The 15444-nt window shown below is 45.8% G+C and overlaps 1 protein-coding gene across 3 annotated transcripts in view; it reads left to right on the top strand.

The window, feature by feature from the left end:
- The first annotated feature begins 845 nt into the window (after window positions 1-845).
- The window catches only part of KCNQ5 (potassium voltage-gated channel subfamily Q member 5), a 609119-nt gene continuing 594520 nt past the window's right edge, over window positions 846-15444 (top strand). For all 3 annotated transcript variants that reach the window (XM_025295041.3, XM_025295039.3, XM_025295040.3), the window contains exon 1: window positions 846-1268. In XM_025295041.3, the coding sequence (XP_025150826.3) occupies window positions 859-1268 (410 nt within the window). In that variant the 5' untranslated portion in view covers window positions 846-858. The remainder of the gene's footprint in view (window positions 1269-15444) is intronic.

Below are 15444 nucleotides of genomic sequence, written 5' to 3'. Positions count from 1 at the left end.
TGTCCTTCCCTGCTTCGCGCCGCTGTCAGGCACAGCCCAGCGCCAGTCGTTCACCGCGGAGAAGCGGAGTTTTGACGCACCCCACCCCACCCCCGGCTGGCAAGGATGTCCAGCTCCTCTATCTGATGCTGGGATGGAAAGTCACAGCCCGCAAGCTCGAGGAGTTTGCGGCGGTGAGATGCCCAGCGCCCGTCTCGCCGGCTAGGCAGTCGCGTCCCGCGGGGCTGCACCCTGAACGCGGGGATCCGAGCGCCCCCGCCCGGAGCCTGGGCCGGCGCGCTCGTGGACTGGCTGGTACCTGGAGGGCAGGGCTGGGCCGTTCCCGCGCATACCACTCGCGGAAGGACGACGGGACGAGCCCGCGCGGCGGTGCAGCGGGAGGAGGAAAGGGCGCCTGCCTCTCCTTTTCCTCCTCTGGGTACGAAGGGGGCGCACCTTCCAACAGCTCCGAAGCCCCGGGGAGAATACCCCGAACTCTCGTCCCTGACAGGGGTTTCGGTGCCGCAGGTCCCCTCCGGCGTGGGGAGCCTGGGACCCGGGGTGCGCGCGCAGGAGCTCCCTCTCCAGCCCCGGGGGGCGCTTCGCCAGGAGGGAGTGTCCGCCGCGGGGATCGAGGGGCTGGAGGAGCCCTCTTGGAGTGACACCCCCGCGACACGTCCCGATTTCGCCTAAGGAGCTGAAGGCTACTGGACACCTGGACTCCTCGCCTCCTCCGCGCGCCCTCTCCGCCCCCCGGCGCGCAGCTCGCGGGCCGTCGGGCGCCCCGTCGGTGGCGGCTCCCTCCTCGAAAGCGGCAGGCGCGCATGAGGCCGCGGCCCCCTCCGCCGGGGCCCCCCTCGCGGTGCCCGCGGTGATGCCATGCCCCGCCAGCACGCGGGCGGCGAGGAGGGCGGCGCCGCCGGGCTCTGGGTGAGGAGCGGCACGCCGGCGGCGGCGGCGGCGGCGGCGGCGGCGGCGGGCGGGGGGCGCACGGGCGGCGGCATGAAGGATGTGGAGTCGGGCCGGGCCAGGGCGCTGCTGAACTCGGCGGCCGCCGGCGGCGACGGGCTGCTGCTGCTGGGCACCCGCGCGGCGGCGCTGGGTGGCGGCGGCCTGCGGGAGAGCCGGCGGGGCAAGCAGGGCGCCCGGATGAGCCTGCTCGGGAAGCCGCTCTCCTACACCAGCGGCCAGAGCTGCCGGCGCAACGTCAAGTACCGGCGGCTGCAGAACTACCTGTACAACGTGCTGGAGAGGCCCCGCGGCTGGGCGTTCGTCTACCACGCGTTCGTGTGAGTACCCGCGCCCCCCCTCGCGCCCCCCGCACCGCGGCGGCCGGGGGTACCCTCCTGCCCGGTCCCCCGGGACGCCCGGCGCCCACGCCCTGGCCGGCCGCGCGCGTATACACGCACACACACATACACACGAGCCCACACGCTCTCGCGCGCGCACGTGGTGGGTTTTATTTCTTTGCACGTGTTTAGGGTCTCCCTTCTGGCGCCTGCCACGTCCCTGAGCCCCACCCCCTCGCCCCTGCAGACGGAGACTTCCCCGTGGTGCACGCAATGAGCTGCCCGGCCGCTCTGGGCGCTCAGGGGCAGAGCCGGACAGGCGCGGGACTCGGGCTGCGCGGATAATTGGGAGCGATGAGGTCTCGAGATGCGTCCGTTCCAACCGAGGGGGGCGCCCGGGAGCTGAGAAAGGCGCATGAGACCGTGCGCCCGCGTGGAGCTTGGGAGAGTGTTGGAGAGGTTAGGAGGTGATGGCGGGGTAGACGCGACTCAGAGAGGCGAGGCGCAGGCCTGGGTCTTGGTCCAGGGCGGAGCTGGGGAGGCCGCTGCGCGGTGGGGACAGCAGCTAGGTTGCCAGCGCGCCCGGAAACACGCCTCGCAGCCATCTCAGCCGCAGCTAACGGAAAATCTCTCCGTGCAAGTAATCCTTCCTGTCACAGAGGTGGCAGAGGTCTGGAGGAGGCGAGCAGGGCCTGGCGAGGTGATGTTCGCTCAGGCGCCGAGGACGAGGCCGGCGTGGAGTCCGGCGCTGGCGCGCAGGGGCGCGCGCAGAGGTGCGGGGCACATGGCCCGTCGGGGACTGGGATCAGGCAGTGGGTGAAGTTGGCACTGGTGGTTTGGAGCCAGAGCGTGTGCGTGTTAAGTAAGCCTCACCATCTAACAGAGAATGCTTAATGAGAAAATGATTGGAAGCAAATGTTTATTTTTCCCTGAGGCATTTAAAACCTTTCAGTGGCTTTAAAGTTTACTACTGTTTTTCCCACAACGTCCATTCATTCAATCTCCTGTTAGAATTACGTTTATGTGGACATTTTACGGTAGTTTTTATGCCGTTACACCCTCATCTTTTCTTTTCTGCTTCTTTTTTCTCCTCTCTTTGTCGTTCCCCTTTTCTGCTTCTTTTTGTCAAAATGGAATATAAAGGTCTCAGTCTTGGGAGGCCAGTAGAGAAAGTTGCAGGCACTCCCTGATAGGTTCCTTGTTTCCTAGTTTAAAAAAAAAAAAAAAAAAGGTTTGGAAGACATGAATTAGGTGTTTTTTTTTAGAAATGGGGCATGTCATCGAAACACAGCTCTCACCTGAGATGGAGGATTGGCAGCAAGTCCAGAAACATTTTTGAAATAACATGGAGGAAGGGGCTGGTTTTGTAAATAGGTGAGCCTGGAATTTTACCACGTAGTAGTCAGGAAATTGGTGGAGTCTACAATCGGTGGGGCGCTGGTGTCTGGAAAATTTTACAGTCCCAGATTGATGTGAACATCTAGCACTAGGCAGAATATTCCAGCCAACTTTCCATCTTACAACGTACACAAGGAGAAAGTTGTGTAGTATCATTATTACATCAAAAGTATAATGTTTGCAAGATTCACATTTCCTTAAATGTGGTTACTGTTGTAAATGCTAGACTTGGAGAAGCACTACTGATACTTTACATGTTCATCCACTCTGAGTTGATATAATAATTAATCCTATTACCTGATGAGCCTGATAAATTATTTTGACCTGTCTGAATCCACTAAAACATTTAGCAATATGATCTGTGCTCAGTTTGGCAACAAAGTATATACTGTATGGAAGATGATTTTTTTTCAAGAGTTTGCTCAGAATATTCATAACTCTGATTTTACAATATGATGCTACTTAGCGGCCTTGAATTTTTGGTAGTTTATGTATTGTATATTCAGAAAGGGTTAAAGACAACCTTGGTTAGTGCTCATGCTTTGAATTTGCTAAGTGTTGCCCTTGAACATGAATGAGGGCTTCTTGTAATGCAACATTTTATTTTCAATATGTTAGGATATAACAGGTTTTTCTGGCCTTACAGAATCTTAAATTTTTGACAAATGATTGTTCAAGAGGTTCAAGTTTGAATAATTCTCTACTCACCGGTCTTTATCAGTCAGCCAGTGTCTTTAGTGGTAGAAACAAAACAAATTATGTACTTATTAATACCACATGCTATTGTAAACCTTTGAATTAGTAATTTCTAGAGTCTGAAACTAAGGAATCAGTGATGTGGCAGGGGGTGCTAGACTCATGGTGATACAAAGTCGGAATCATCTTCTGGGAGGTTGTGCACAACTACAGCTGGCCTAGGAGGACAGGCCGTCTTTGGCAGCAGCAGCTTATGATTTAAGTGAGCTTTAGAATAGCTGGGCTTTATACATTAGATTAATAAAGGAAAGTTACTTTGAACTATAAGTCTAACAAGACCATTAATAATAAAGGAAATTATAAGAAAACAATTTCTAAAGCAGTGTAAGTAACTAATTCCTTGCCAGCCTGGGAATCCCCAAATCTTACTTTAATAACAGTTTTTGTAGCACATTATGGTTCTTGCCAAGAACAAGTGTACTGTGATGAATGAGGTGTATACTTCAGGGATGGATTTACTCTGTTGATTTGTGTTTTCATTGCCAAGAAGCAAGAAAACTATGTTTAAAGTTATGTTTCGGGTAAAGAGACATTTCTGTTAAATATGCAAAAAGCATGATTGTAATGGTATTTTAATGGTATAAAGCATAGTTTCAAGTGTGTGTGTGTATGTGTGTGTGTGTGTATATCCCTGGCCCACTGATGAGATGGCTGGAAAGAGCAAGAGATGACCTGCTATAAATACTTTCTTCCAATCTTTATGAATCGCTGGAGATTAGGAAAGTCTCTTTTTTTATGGTAATTTAGGATTTACCAGGCAACCATGTTTCCTGGTTTCCTGTTTTCAGCTGCCCTTTAGTTTAATAGAAAGTGAAAGAAGGTGAAGTCGCTCCATCGTGTCTGACTCTCTGCGACTCCATGGACTGTGTAGTCTGTGGAATTGTCCAGGCCAGAATACTGGAATGGGTACCCTTTCCCTTCTCCATGGGATCTTCCCAACCCAGGGATCAAACTCAAGTCTCCTGCATTTCAGGCAGATTATTTACCAGCTAAGCTGCAAGGGAAGCCCAAGAATACTGGGGTTGGTGAGTGAGTGAGTGAAGTCGCTTAGTCGTGTCTTGACTCTTTGTGACCCTGTGGACTGTAGCCCACCAGACTCCTCTGTCCATGGGATTCTCCAGGCAGGAATACTAGAGTAGGTTGCCATTTCCTTCTCCAGGGGATCTTCCCAACCCAGGTATCAAACCCAGGTCTCCCACATTGCAGGCAGACGCTTTAACCTCTGAGCCACCAGGGAAGCCCACTGGGATTGGTAGCCTATCCCTTCTCTAATGGATCTTCCTGACCCAGAAATTGAACTGGGGTCTTCTACATTGTAGGTGGATTCTTTACCAACTGAGCTATCAGGGAAGCCAAATGCATGATTGGCTCCATATATAAATTTGTGGTGTATCTTTGCCTGGCTTAATGCTTTGGATCAGAATGTATAGATATTTTATTTCTAAGCTGGGAACCTATAAGCCATTCTTGATGTCTTCACTTTTCTCAAGCGTGCTCCTGCTGGCCACCCATACGATCAGTAAAATCTCTGTGTTCACTTTATAAGTTGTTTTTTTTTTTTTTTTTCCTTCAGATCCATTCCCTTCTCTCCTTTGCTACTGGTACTCTCCCTGTTTCTCTGTACATCTCCGTTGGATTCTTTGTAATATTCTCTGATTTGTGTTATGAGCCTTCCAGCTCTTTGCTCTGACAGCAGTGTTTTCCTAAAATGCACATCTTATCACATTATCTCCTTGCCTGTAATCTTTCCAAGACCCTTCTCCATCTATTCCTCCATTTATTCATCAATCCATCTGCAAATATTTGAATCTCCATTTTGTGCTAATTCCCAGATTAACAAGGTGGGGGCCTCCATTCTTAAGAAGGGAAAAGATTCCAGTAGGGGGTGAGTGCAAGCCTGTGAACGGCAGTGAAATGCTGCTGTTCCAGGAGCGAGTACAGAGTCTTGTAGGAAAGGAGGGGGGAGTGGAGCCCAGGGTGGAAAGTTCAGCACAGGCTCCAGAGAGGAAGGGAAGCACAAGCTGAGTTTTGGCAAATGACTAGTTAATTTTCAGGTGTGAAAGCAAGGATGGGAGGGGAGTGTGGCGAGCCATCTTGCTGGAGGGAAAAGCATAGGTAAAGACGTGGAATTGGAATCATGTCAGTAGTTCCGGGTACTGGGGAGTATTTATAGGATGAGAACAACCTCAGGAAAAGAGGGCAGAGCAATAGCGTACATCCCTGACCTCAGGTGACTTCCCATGCCAGCCATGGAATCTAGTCTTTATCCTGTAGGAACAACTGGTCACTGAATGCTGATAATCAGAGGGATGATGTCATCAGATAGGAATTTCAGAAAGATGTGGCTTTCATTGGTTCAGTCAGTGGATTGAAAGGTACCAAATAGAACCAGTGTGGCTGGTGAGAAGTTTTCAGCAACTGGCCAAGTTTCCCACTCATTCTCATGTTCTTTTATCCATAAATTCATGGATATCTGTTGAACAGGATTCAATGATGTCTGATGAATCGACAGGATTCAATGATGTCTGATGAATCGTGCCACGCTCTGTTACAGGCGGGTGAGAGATGACTTCCTGAGGAGCTCAGGCAGCAACCTTGGGGACAAGAAGGAGGGATTTAATTAGAAAACAGTTAAGTAGGTAGAACTCAGAGTGTTTTCATCACTCCAAATGAAAAGGATGTCTCTGAGCTGGGTGACTGGGGGAACAGAAGTACCATTCACTAAGATACTGGACAAAGGATGCGAGAACACATTCAGGGACCATGATGAGTCCAGACTTGCACTCAGTGAGTTGGAGATGTTTGTACGTCATTCGGGGGGAGACTGCAAGGAATAAACACATGATAGTGAACCTGCTGTACCCGGTTTCTCTCCATTGAGTCTTAGACCAGCAGCCAGCACCTGTCATGTTTTGTCAAGAAGAGAGCAGAAATAAGTAAAATATATTTGAAGGAAGGACCGCTTTTTCAAATCTGGAGCAGAATCTTGATGTCTAGAGCAGATATCTAGATTTGGAAGCTGCCAGCAGTTTAGTGCTGGTGAAAGCAATCAAGAGGAGGAGTGAGTTAGCCCAGGGATGCAGAGTGGGACGAGGACAGGTGGAGGGCAGGGTGGGAGCACCTCCCGCCGGCAGGCAGTAGGGGGCAGGTTAAGAGCTCACAGAAGACCTGGGGAAATGTGACCGCGAACTCAGTGCCGGGGAGGATAAGCCAAGAGACTTTCTCTTCACTGAAGCAAAGGAAGGAAGACGTGTACAGGAAGGAGCCGTGGTTGGTGTTTCCACTGCTGCAGAAATGACTAGAAGAGATGTCTTAGGATTTTATTGGCTAGTGATGAAGGCAGTCGCTGGTGGCCTTTGCTGAAGCAGCTTCACTGAGATGACATCACACATGGGATTTAAGCGGGTTGGGGATGGCTGGGCACTGGGAAGGTGGGGACAGGAGTGTAAGTTAACTCCAGATTCATTGGATTGGCTCCCAGTACCCCTCCTGACGTGGCCTGTGCCCCCTTTCGTGTCTCGTCTCTAACGCACCCCCCCCCCCAGAGTACCAGCCTTGCTGTCTTGTGTCTTCTGCTAGACAGTGTTTGCTCCCACTGTTCCCTGGGGTTTTCCCTACTCTTTACCCTCTGGCTGCCCAACTGCTACAGCTTCTTCAAAACACAATTCAAAGATCACCTCTCCTGGGCTCATGTCCTGGATGCCAGGTTAATATAGGTGCTTCTTGTCTCAGGTTCCCCGGCCCCGGGAATGTCATTACTGTGGTGCTTGCCCTGCCATGTGGTCATTGTTAGCTACTTGGTCTGTCTCTCCCGTGAGAGGGTGAACTTCCCCTCCAGAAAACCTCCTACAGCTCTCTGAGTCCTAAGCACCTAGCAAGGTGCCCTGTATCTAGTAGACCCTCCATAAACACTTGCTTTCAGTTCAGTTGCTCAGTCATGTCCAGCTTTTTGCAACCCCATGAACCGCAACATACCAGGCCTCCCTGTCCGTCACCAAATCCCGGAGTTTACTCAAACCCATGTCCATTGAGTCAGTGATGCCATCCAACCATCTCATCCCCTGTCATCCCCTTCTCCTCCTGCCTTCAATCTTTCCCAGCATCAGGGTCTTTACAAATGAGTCAGCTCTTCGCATCAGGTGGCCAAAGTATTGGAGTTTCAGCTTCAACATCAGTCCTTCCAGTGAATACCCAGGACTGATTTCCTTTAGGATGGACTGGTTGGACCTCCTTGCAGTCCAAGGGACTCTCAAGAGTCTTCTCCAACACCACAGTTCAAAAGCTTGCTTTATGAGTAAGTAAATCATTTTCCTTGGAAACTTTCCATAGAGGAATTGCAGAGTGAAGCAAAGCTGAAGGAATTACCAGGCGTTTGTGATTTTCTTGCTGCCAGTCCATGGGGTCGCAAAGACTCGGATGTGCCTGAGCGACTGAACTGAACTGAAGATACTGATGATTCACTTGAGGAGAAAGGTATGGGTCCAGAAGTAGGAAGTCTTTGCTTTGCTTCCACCTTTCCCACTAATTCTCTTTGTGACTTGGAATGAGTAATTTCACCTTCCTGGGTCTCCAAATCCCATCTGTGAATCAGTCACAGCAGTGTTTGTGATGCAGCTGCAGTAGTAGGGGTGGTGAGGGTCTGAAGTCTTATCTGAAGGGGAAGGAGTGTTTGTAATGAGCGGCTTGATATTTTCTCTCTTCTTACATTTGAATTTTAATACTGAAAGCAGCAAATAATTTTTGTTGTTGTTGTTAATATAGCATTTAAACTAATAGTTTAAAATAGGACAAGATTTTATTATCACATCCCATACTCAGTAATCGGAGAAGGCAATGGCACCTCACTCCAGTACTCTTGCCTGGAAAATCCCATGGACGGAGGAGCCTGGTAGGCTGCAGTCCATGGGGTCGCTAAGAGTCGGACACGACTGAGCGACTGCACTTTCACTTTTCACTTTCATGCATTGGAGAAGGAAATGGCAACCCACTCCAGTGTTCTTGCCTGGAGGATCCCAGGGACGGGAGAGCCTGGTGGGCTGCCGTCCATGGGGTCCCACAGAGTCGGACACGACTGAAGTGACTTAGCATAGCATAGCATACTCAGTAATGCGGATTTCCCAGGTGGTGCTAGTGGTAAAGAACCCACCTGCCAAGAGAGGAGACCTAAGAGACGGGGGTTCCATCCCTGGAGATCCCTTGGAAGAAGGCATGGCAACCCACTCCAGTATTCTTGCCTGGAGAATCCCATGGACAGAGGAGCCTGGCAGGCTACCGTCCAGGGGGGAAGTCACAAAGAGTTGGACACGGCTGAAACAACTTAGCACACATACTTAGCAATGTAGTGTCTTTGAGATCAAGATTAGCCTAACTCCCCACACCACTGTTTTCAGATCTTCCACATGATCTTTTCAAAATTTCCCTTCCTCAGCTCTGAGCTGCAGGGCCACCTCCTAATTACTCGCATTAACTCCTAACTCCTGGTGAGGTCTGTGGGCCGCATAGCAGTCAAGGGGGTCTTTCTGAAGAATTAAACAGAAGACAGCACTCCCCTGTTGGAGGAGGAAGGGTTTGTTTGTTGCCTGTCTCTGCCCAGTTTCTTAAGGGGGGTGAGGGGGAGGCTGTCTGTCCGCTTCTCTGCTGTGTCACCCGCAAACAGACCTGTGTCCGCCACATAGAAGATACTTCATGCTTGCAGACTGAAGCCCTTACTGACACCCAACACCTCCCTCAAATACACGGATGGCTTCCTGGAGGAAGATGGAATTTGACTCTCTCGGCCACTCCCTGTGTCAGGACTCAAACAGACCTGATGAGTGACTTTTTTATTTACATGTGTATTCTGTTCGGAGTTAAGCCTCTGTCTGCGGAAATTGATGTTTGCCTTTTAATTTTGCTCCTGAATTCTTTAAAAAACCACTGATTTCCCTTAAAAACAGTGAGGCCTTGTACAAGTTACACTGCTTTATGCCCTGCTAATCTAGTAACATTTTAATAAAATATATATGTATAATAAAATGCACGTGTATAATAAAACATAAAATGCTCAAATCAATCTGTTTTCAGAAATTGAAACAGTGCTGTAGTATTTGAGGATCATATTACAGTTAGAAATGTTGAAAGTGTTACAATCTTAGGCTTGGGAACTTTATGGCCTGAGAAAAATGAAACATAAGAGAAGAATATTTCAAAATGGCATGAAGTCTTGATGCAGAAACCACTACAAGCCAGGAAGGTAGCCAGCCGTCTTTTAATAATTGCTTGCGAAGAACAGGTGCCAGTGGTTTTAATTTTTAATTGCAAATGGCTATTTTGGCAGATGAGAGCTCAGCCCAGCAAGTTTTCACCCAGCCGGCCCTTTTGAAACTGCTTGAAGCACAATTGCGGGGCGGCCACAGCTTCCACTTGTGTTTAACGATGGGTAGATGTTTTCATTACAGTTTTCTTTTCCTTCAGCCGTTTCATGGATACTATTTGAAGTGTTATTTGGTTTCAACATGGGAGACAGATTGGCCAACACAACTGCATTTTTCATAATTTTAAAAATTGCTTGATGGCTCGCAGAGTTTTAGGTGATCCTTTTGATCCTTTGTGATCAGTTTCCTAAATGCTACTGAAGTCATCTGTTTATAAACTGAAAAATGCTTTGCACTTTTTCCGTTTTAAATCTTTGTCTCTATCTGCACACATGTATTGCATATACAGTCTATCCTAGCAGAGAACTTGTTAGTGCAAATATTTACATTTACCTTATTTTTGCTTCTCTACAAGTAAATAATGCATTTGAATAAGATGCAATTGAAATAAAAAGATCATCTGGAGTTTTTATCATACTTTGAAAGATATTAACTGTATATAAAGAAAAAACTTTTTTACACACTTAGTCATAGTGTCCGTTGCTTCCATTTATAGTACCTGGGAGGTAATTTGAGAAGCTCTCTTCCTTCTTCAGTCCGTGGCAGGATGATCTTTTATAATCATGTTGTTGTTGTTCAGTCACTCAGTCGTGTCTGACTTCGACCTCATGGACTGCAGCACGCCAGGTTTCCCTGTCCATCACCATCTCCTAGAGTTTGCTCAAACTCATGTCCATTGAGTCGGTGATGCCATCCAACCATCTCATCCTCTGCTATCCCCTTCTCCTCCTGCCCTCAGTCTTTCCCAACATCAAGGTCTTTTCCAGTGAGTCGGCTCTTTGAATCCAGTGGCCAAAGTATTGGAGCTTCAGCTACAGCATCATGAACTATCATGTTATAATTTCTCTTTTTTATTTAAACGATGAATTGTGATGAACACCTGACAGGCATTGTGTGTACCGCTGAATGTGCTCAATGCTGGTGGTTCAAAAAGGGGAGTGATGTTGACCTTGACCTCAAGGAAGTTTACTGGGGAACAGACCAGGATGCTGAGTCAAGGGGAATGGTGGTGACCTGACCACAGTCAGCCCCCGAGTTCCTGGAGGAAAGACTCAGAACCAAGCAGGCTGACTGAGAGCCTGCGTTCTTACCCACTGGATCCTGATCATGGGTGGTGCTTGTGGGCCCAGGCCCCTCATTTCATGTGGATGGTATAATTTAAAAACAGCTCTGGGGTCTGGTATAGCTCTTAGCAATATAGTATATACGAAATAATTATTTTAGTATTAGCAACATTTGTTTCTCTGTCTCCGAATTCTAACCAGCCCAAGTTTTAATTTTTCCATAAGTTTTTCTTGATAGCTCTGGCTTATTTCCTTCCTTTTATTTACCTCCCAAAGCTTTTATTATTTGGAACATGTATTTTACTCCTTAATTACATTCTTGCATTGCTTTCTAATTGGATTGTTTAATGCTTCACAAATAATTTGTGCCTAAAGAAACCAAAGTACCTTTTTTTTTTTTTTTGTATCTCCTATGGCATCAAGCCCAGATTTTTATCCTTTGTTTTTAATCAAAATTTACCTAGTTGATTGCTACCAGGAGGACTATTTGAATGTTATAATTTTTTAGTTTTCAAAGAGAAATTTCCTTAAGTTCTATTAGTTTTAATTGTACAGCCACTTATATTAAGAACCCAGATTGTTATAATAACTTCTTAATAACATTTCCTATAAACATCATATTTCAAACTTATACTCTCATTGCAGGATAACTAAAATTCACGTAAAATAGCAGCAATTGCTTGTTTACATTTCACAATGGCTGAAGGTCCGAATTTTCTATCTTTAAACTAATAGAATACTTGTGTTTTCTTCACACTAGTATAAATGTCTTCCATTTAGGCTCCATGCTCCCCTCCTTCATACACATAGGGGAAACCCTTGATATTTCTTCTTTTCTTTCCTTCATTTGTCCCGTCATCTTTCCCCAAATTAAACTGCTCCTAGTTTTTGGTTTTTTTCCTCTTCTCTTGGCATCCATATTTCTGGAATGAGGTTTTTCCTCATTTCTTTTTACCACATTGTATAATTTGATTTCTCTTCCTTTTAAAGCTGTCTGCTCTTAATCAGGAGATGCGCTGACCTTATAATTGCTTACAGGCTGCAGGAGTGTCCTGCATGAGCAGACAGAGCCACCTAATGTGCTCACTGCCCTGCAGCACTTCACCAAGGCCTCTAGAAAGATGTGAAGCTTAGAGAACTCTCTTTCCTGGGTTTTAGTTAGGCTCAGGTTTCTGAAGAAATCAGAGAGTGAAGCCTTAAAATTGCTCTAAGGCTTTCTAATATCTACCTATTATTTCTTAAATCTGGGAGTAATCAGAGATGCAGTGAATAATTTTTTTAAAAATTATGCTTTTCATTTTGGAAGTTCACTAGTGTATATAACTGATAAACTAGAGGTTATTTTTTATTTCTGATGAAATTATTATAGAAAAAGGCATATTAAAGAAGTTTAAATATGTTTAGAGTTAATATGTAACATAGAGTTAAATAGCAATTAACTTAAAAATATTCATCACATGTACATTAATAGATGAATGGATAAAGAAGATATGTTGCTGCTGCTGCTAAGTCACTTCAGTCGTGTCAGACTCTGTGTGACCCCATAGACGGCAGCCCACCAGGCTCCCCCGTCCCTGGGATTCTCCAGGCAAGAACACTGGAGTGGGTTGCCATTTCCTTCTCCAATGCATGAAAGTGAAAAGTGAAAGGGAAGTCGCTCAGTTGTGTCCGACTCTTTGAGACCCCATGGGCTGCAGCCTACCAGGCTCCTCCGTCCATGGGATTTTCCAGGCAAGAGCATGATATATATATATATATATATATATATATATATATATATATATATATAATGGAATATTGCTCAGCCATAAAAAAAGAATGAAATCTTGCCGTTTGCAGTAACAGGGTTGGACGTTAAGGGCATTATGCTGAGTAAAATGAGTCAGAGAAAGACAAATACCAGATGATCTCACTTAAATGTGGAGTCTGAAAAACAAAACAAATGAACCAACAAAATGGAAATAGGTTTATATAGACACAGCAGACTGGTGGTTGTCAGAAGGGCAGGGAGCAGGAAGTTGGGTGTAACAGATGAAGTGGATGAGAGGTACAGACTTTCAGTTGTAGAATAAATAAGTCATGGGATGTAATATACAGCATGAAGAATATAGTCTATAACATCATAATAACTTTATCTGGTGATGATCTGTGACAAGACTTAGTGGTCGTTTCATAATGTACTTGATTGTCAAATCACTACACCATACACCTGAAACTAACATAATTTGGATGTCCACTATACTTCCATAAAAAAAAAAATTATCACACAGACTGTTTACAGTCGTTAGCAGTTTCCTTTCTCAGTGAGCCAAGAAATAGATCTATAATTTGGCAACAGAGAGCTGCAGTTTTCCTCTTTAATTGGAGATTTAAGTATGGACTCAAGATGCAAGTTGTCAGAGGATTGCATATGACACAGAAAACCACCTGTACTTTTTCCTAGTTGGAAAATTTTTTCTGAAGCATAGGCTTTATGAAAGCTATTCCTATAGTCTTCATGGAATGGATGCCAAGTTTAGGATTCCCTTTTCTCTAAATTGAGTGAATGAGTGACTGGGTGAGATGGAGGATTTGGATTCTTCTCCCATGATTTTCAGTCATTGGATACCTTTCTCGGCTTTCCCATTTGTATTAGAGTGTTAATTGATTGGTATTTGTTCAATAATGTGACCTCATGCTTTGTGTAAGGACCTGAACTACACAGGAACTACAGAGACTGAGCAGAAATAAGACACAGCTTATTCTGTCAAGGAATTTTTACTTCAGGAGGATATGCATTTACTGAGCTGCAAAACCACCTCTCTGAGTTGACAGGATAAAAGCAAAGGTTGGCCCTTTTCCAGTATCATTTAGCTACTGCTCCCATTAAAGGAATTTTCAGGGTAAAGTCCAGTCACCGTGGAGAACTGCTGTCAGCCGCCTCTCTTGGTCCCTTGGAGATCTTTGAAGCTGGGTGCCCAGTCACTGTGCAGGTGGGCGTTCTGTGCAGTTTATCCCACACAGAGACCAAACCCAGGAGCTGCCACTGATCATAGTGATTCCCAAAGAGCAGTAATTAAACTAGTTAAACTAAATGTTCTGGTTAATAAAACATTCTGAGTACATTCAATTTGCTCCCAAGTATGTTTAAAAACAGAAATGAACCCAATGCTGCTTCATAATACTTTGGGGATGTTACTTTTTCTCCCCAAAATGACTTACAGAAAATAATGCAAACCAAAATTTGTTGTTCTTGTTGTTGTTTTAAGTCAAATAAAAAGGCCCATTTATCTTCAGTACATATTCTAAATTTCTACTCTTGTTAGCTTTCTTTAATCTAGTACATGGAGGGAAGATATTATGCTCTGCCTTCCATGAGGCCTAGGATTCATTCATTCTTTCATTCATTTATTCAGTATCCAAGTGCCCAAGAATGTGTGTTCATTGCAGTCTCTAAGGTGCAGTTGATTCTCTTATTTTATTTTATTCTTTTTTGTTATTCAATAGAAGATTGGTTATTTATTTTTTATTTTAATATTTCTAGGAGGTTATTTTTTTTTAATTTAAATTTATTTATTTTAATTGGAAGCTAATTAGTTTACAATATTGTATTCATTCTGCCACACATCAACATGAATCCGCCAAGGCGTACACGTGTTCCCCATCCTAAACCCCCCTCCCACCTCCTTCCCTGTACCATCCCTCTGAGTCGTCCCAGTGCACCAGCCCCAAGAATCCTGTATCGAACTTGGACTGGCGATTCATTTCTTATATGATATTATACATGTTTCAATGCCATCAGCAGATGAATGGATAAGAAAGCTGTGGTACATATACACAATGGAGTATTACTCAGCCATTAAAAAGAATACATTTGAATCAGTTCTAATGAGCTGGATGAAACTGGCACACTTGATTATTTTAGATATATTTCTGAACTAGATTTACAGTGAGCTGACAGAAATACACAGTGATGTTATATTAATTTTAAAGGTACCATGTCAGACGATTAGATCTTGTAGTTCTGTTCTGCTCCATTAAATGGAAAAGGAAGTTGGATGTCAGTACAAATGACTTTCAGTTCAGTTCACTTCAGTCACTAAGTCATGTCTGACTCTTTGCGACCCCATCAATCGCAGCATGCCAGGTCTCCCTGTCCATCACCAACTCCCGGAGTTTACTCAAACTCATATCCATAAAGTCAGTGATGCCATCCAGCCATCTCATCCTCTGTCGTCCCCTTCTCCTCCTGCCCCCAATCCCTCCCAGTGTGAGTCTTTTCCAATGAGTCAACTCTTTGCATGAGGGTGGCCAAAGTATTGGAGTTTCAGCTTTAGCATCAGTCCTTCCAAAGAACACCCAGGACTGATCTCCTTTAGAATGGACTGGTTGGATCTCCTTGCAGTCCAAGGGACTCTCAGGAGTCTTCTCCAACATCACAGTTCTAAAGCATCAATTCTTTGGTGCTCAGCTTTCTTCACAGTCCAATTCTCACATCCATACATGACTCCTGGAAAAACCATAGCCTTGACTAGACAGACCTTTGTTGCAAAGTAATGTCTCTGC

This window comes from Bubalus bubalis, chromosome 10, assembly GCF_019923935.1.
Source record: "Bubalus bubalis isolate 160015118507 breed Murrah chromosome 10, NDDB_SH_1, whole genome shotgun sequence".
Classification (NCBI taxonomy): domain Eukaryota; kingdom Metazoa; phylum Chordata; class Mammalia; order Artiodactyla; family Bovidae; genus Bubalus; species Bubalus bubalis.
Note: the sequence above shows the minus strand (reverse complement) of the source record. Positions and strands in the feature narration are given on the sequence as shown.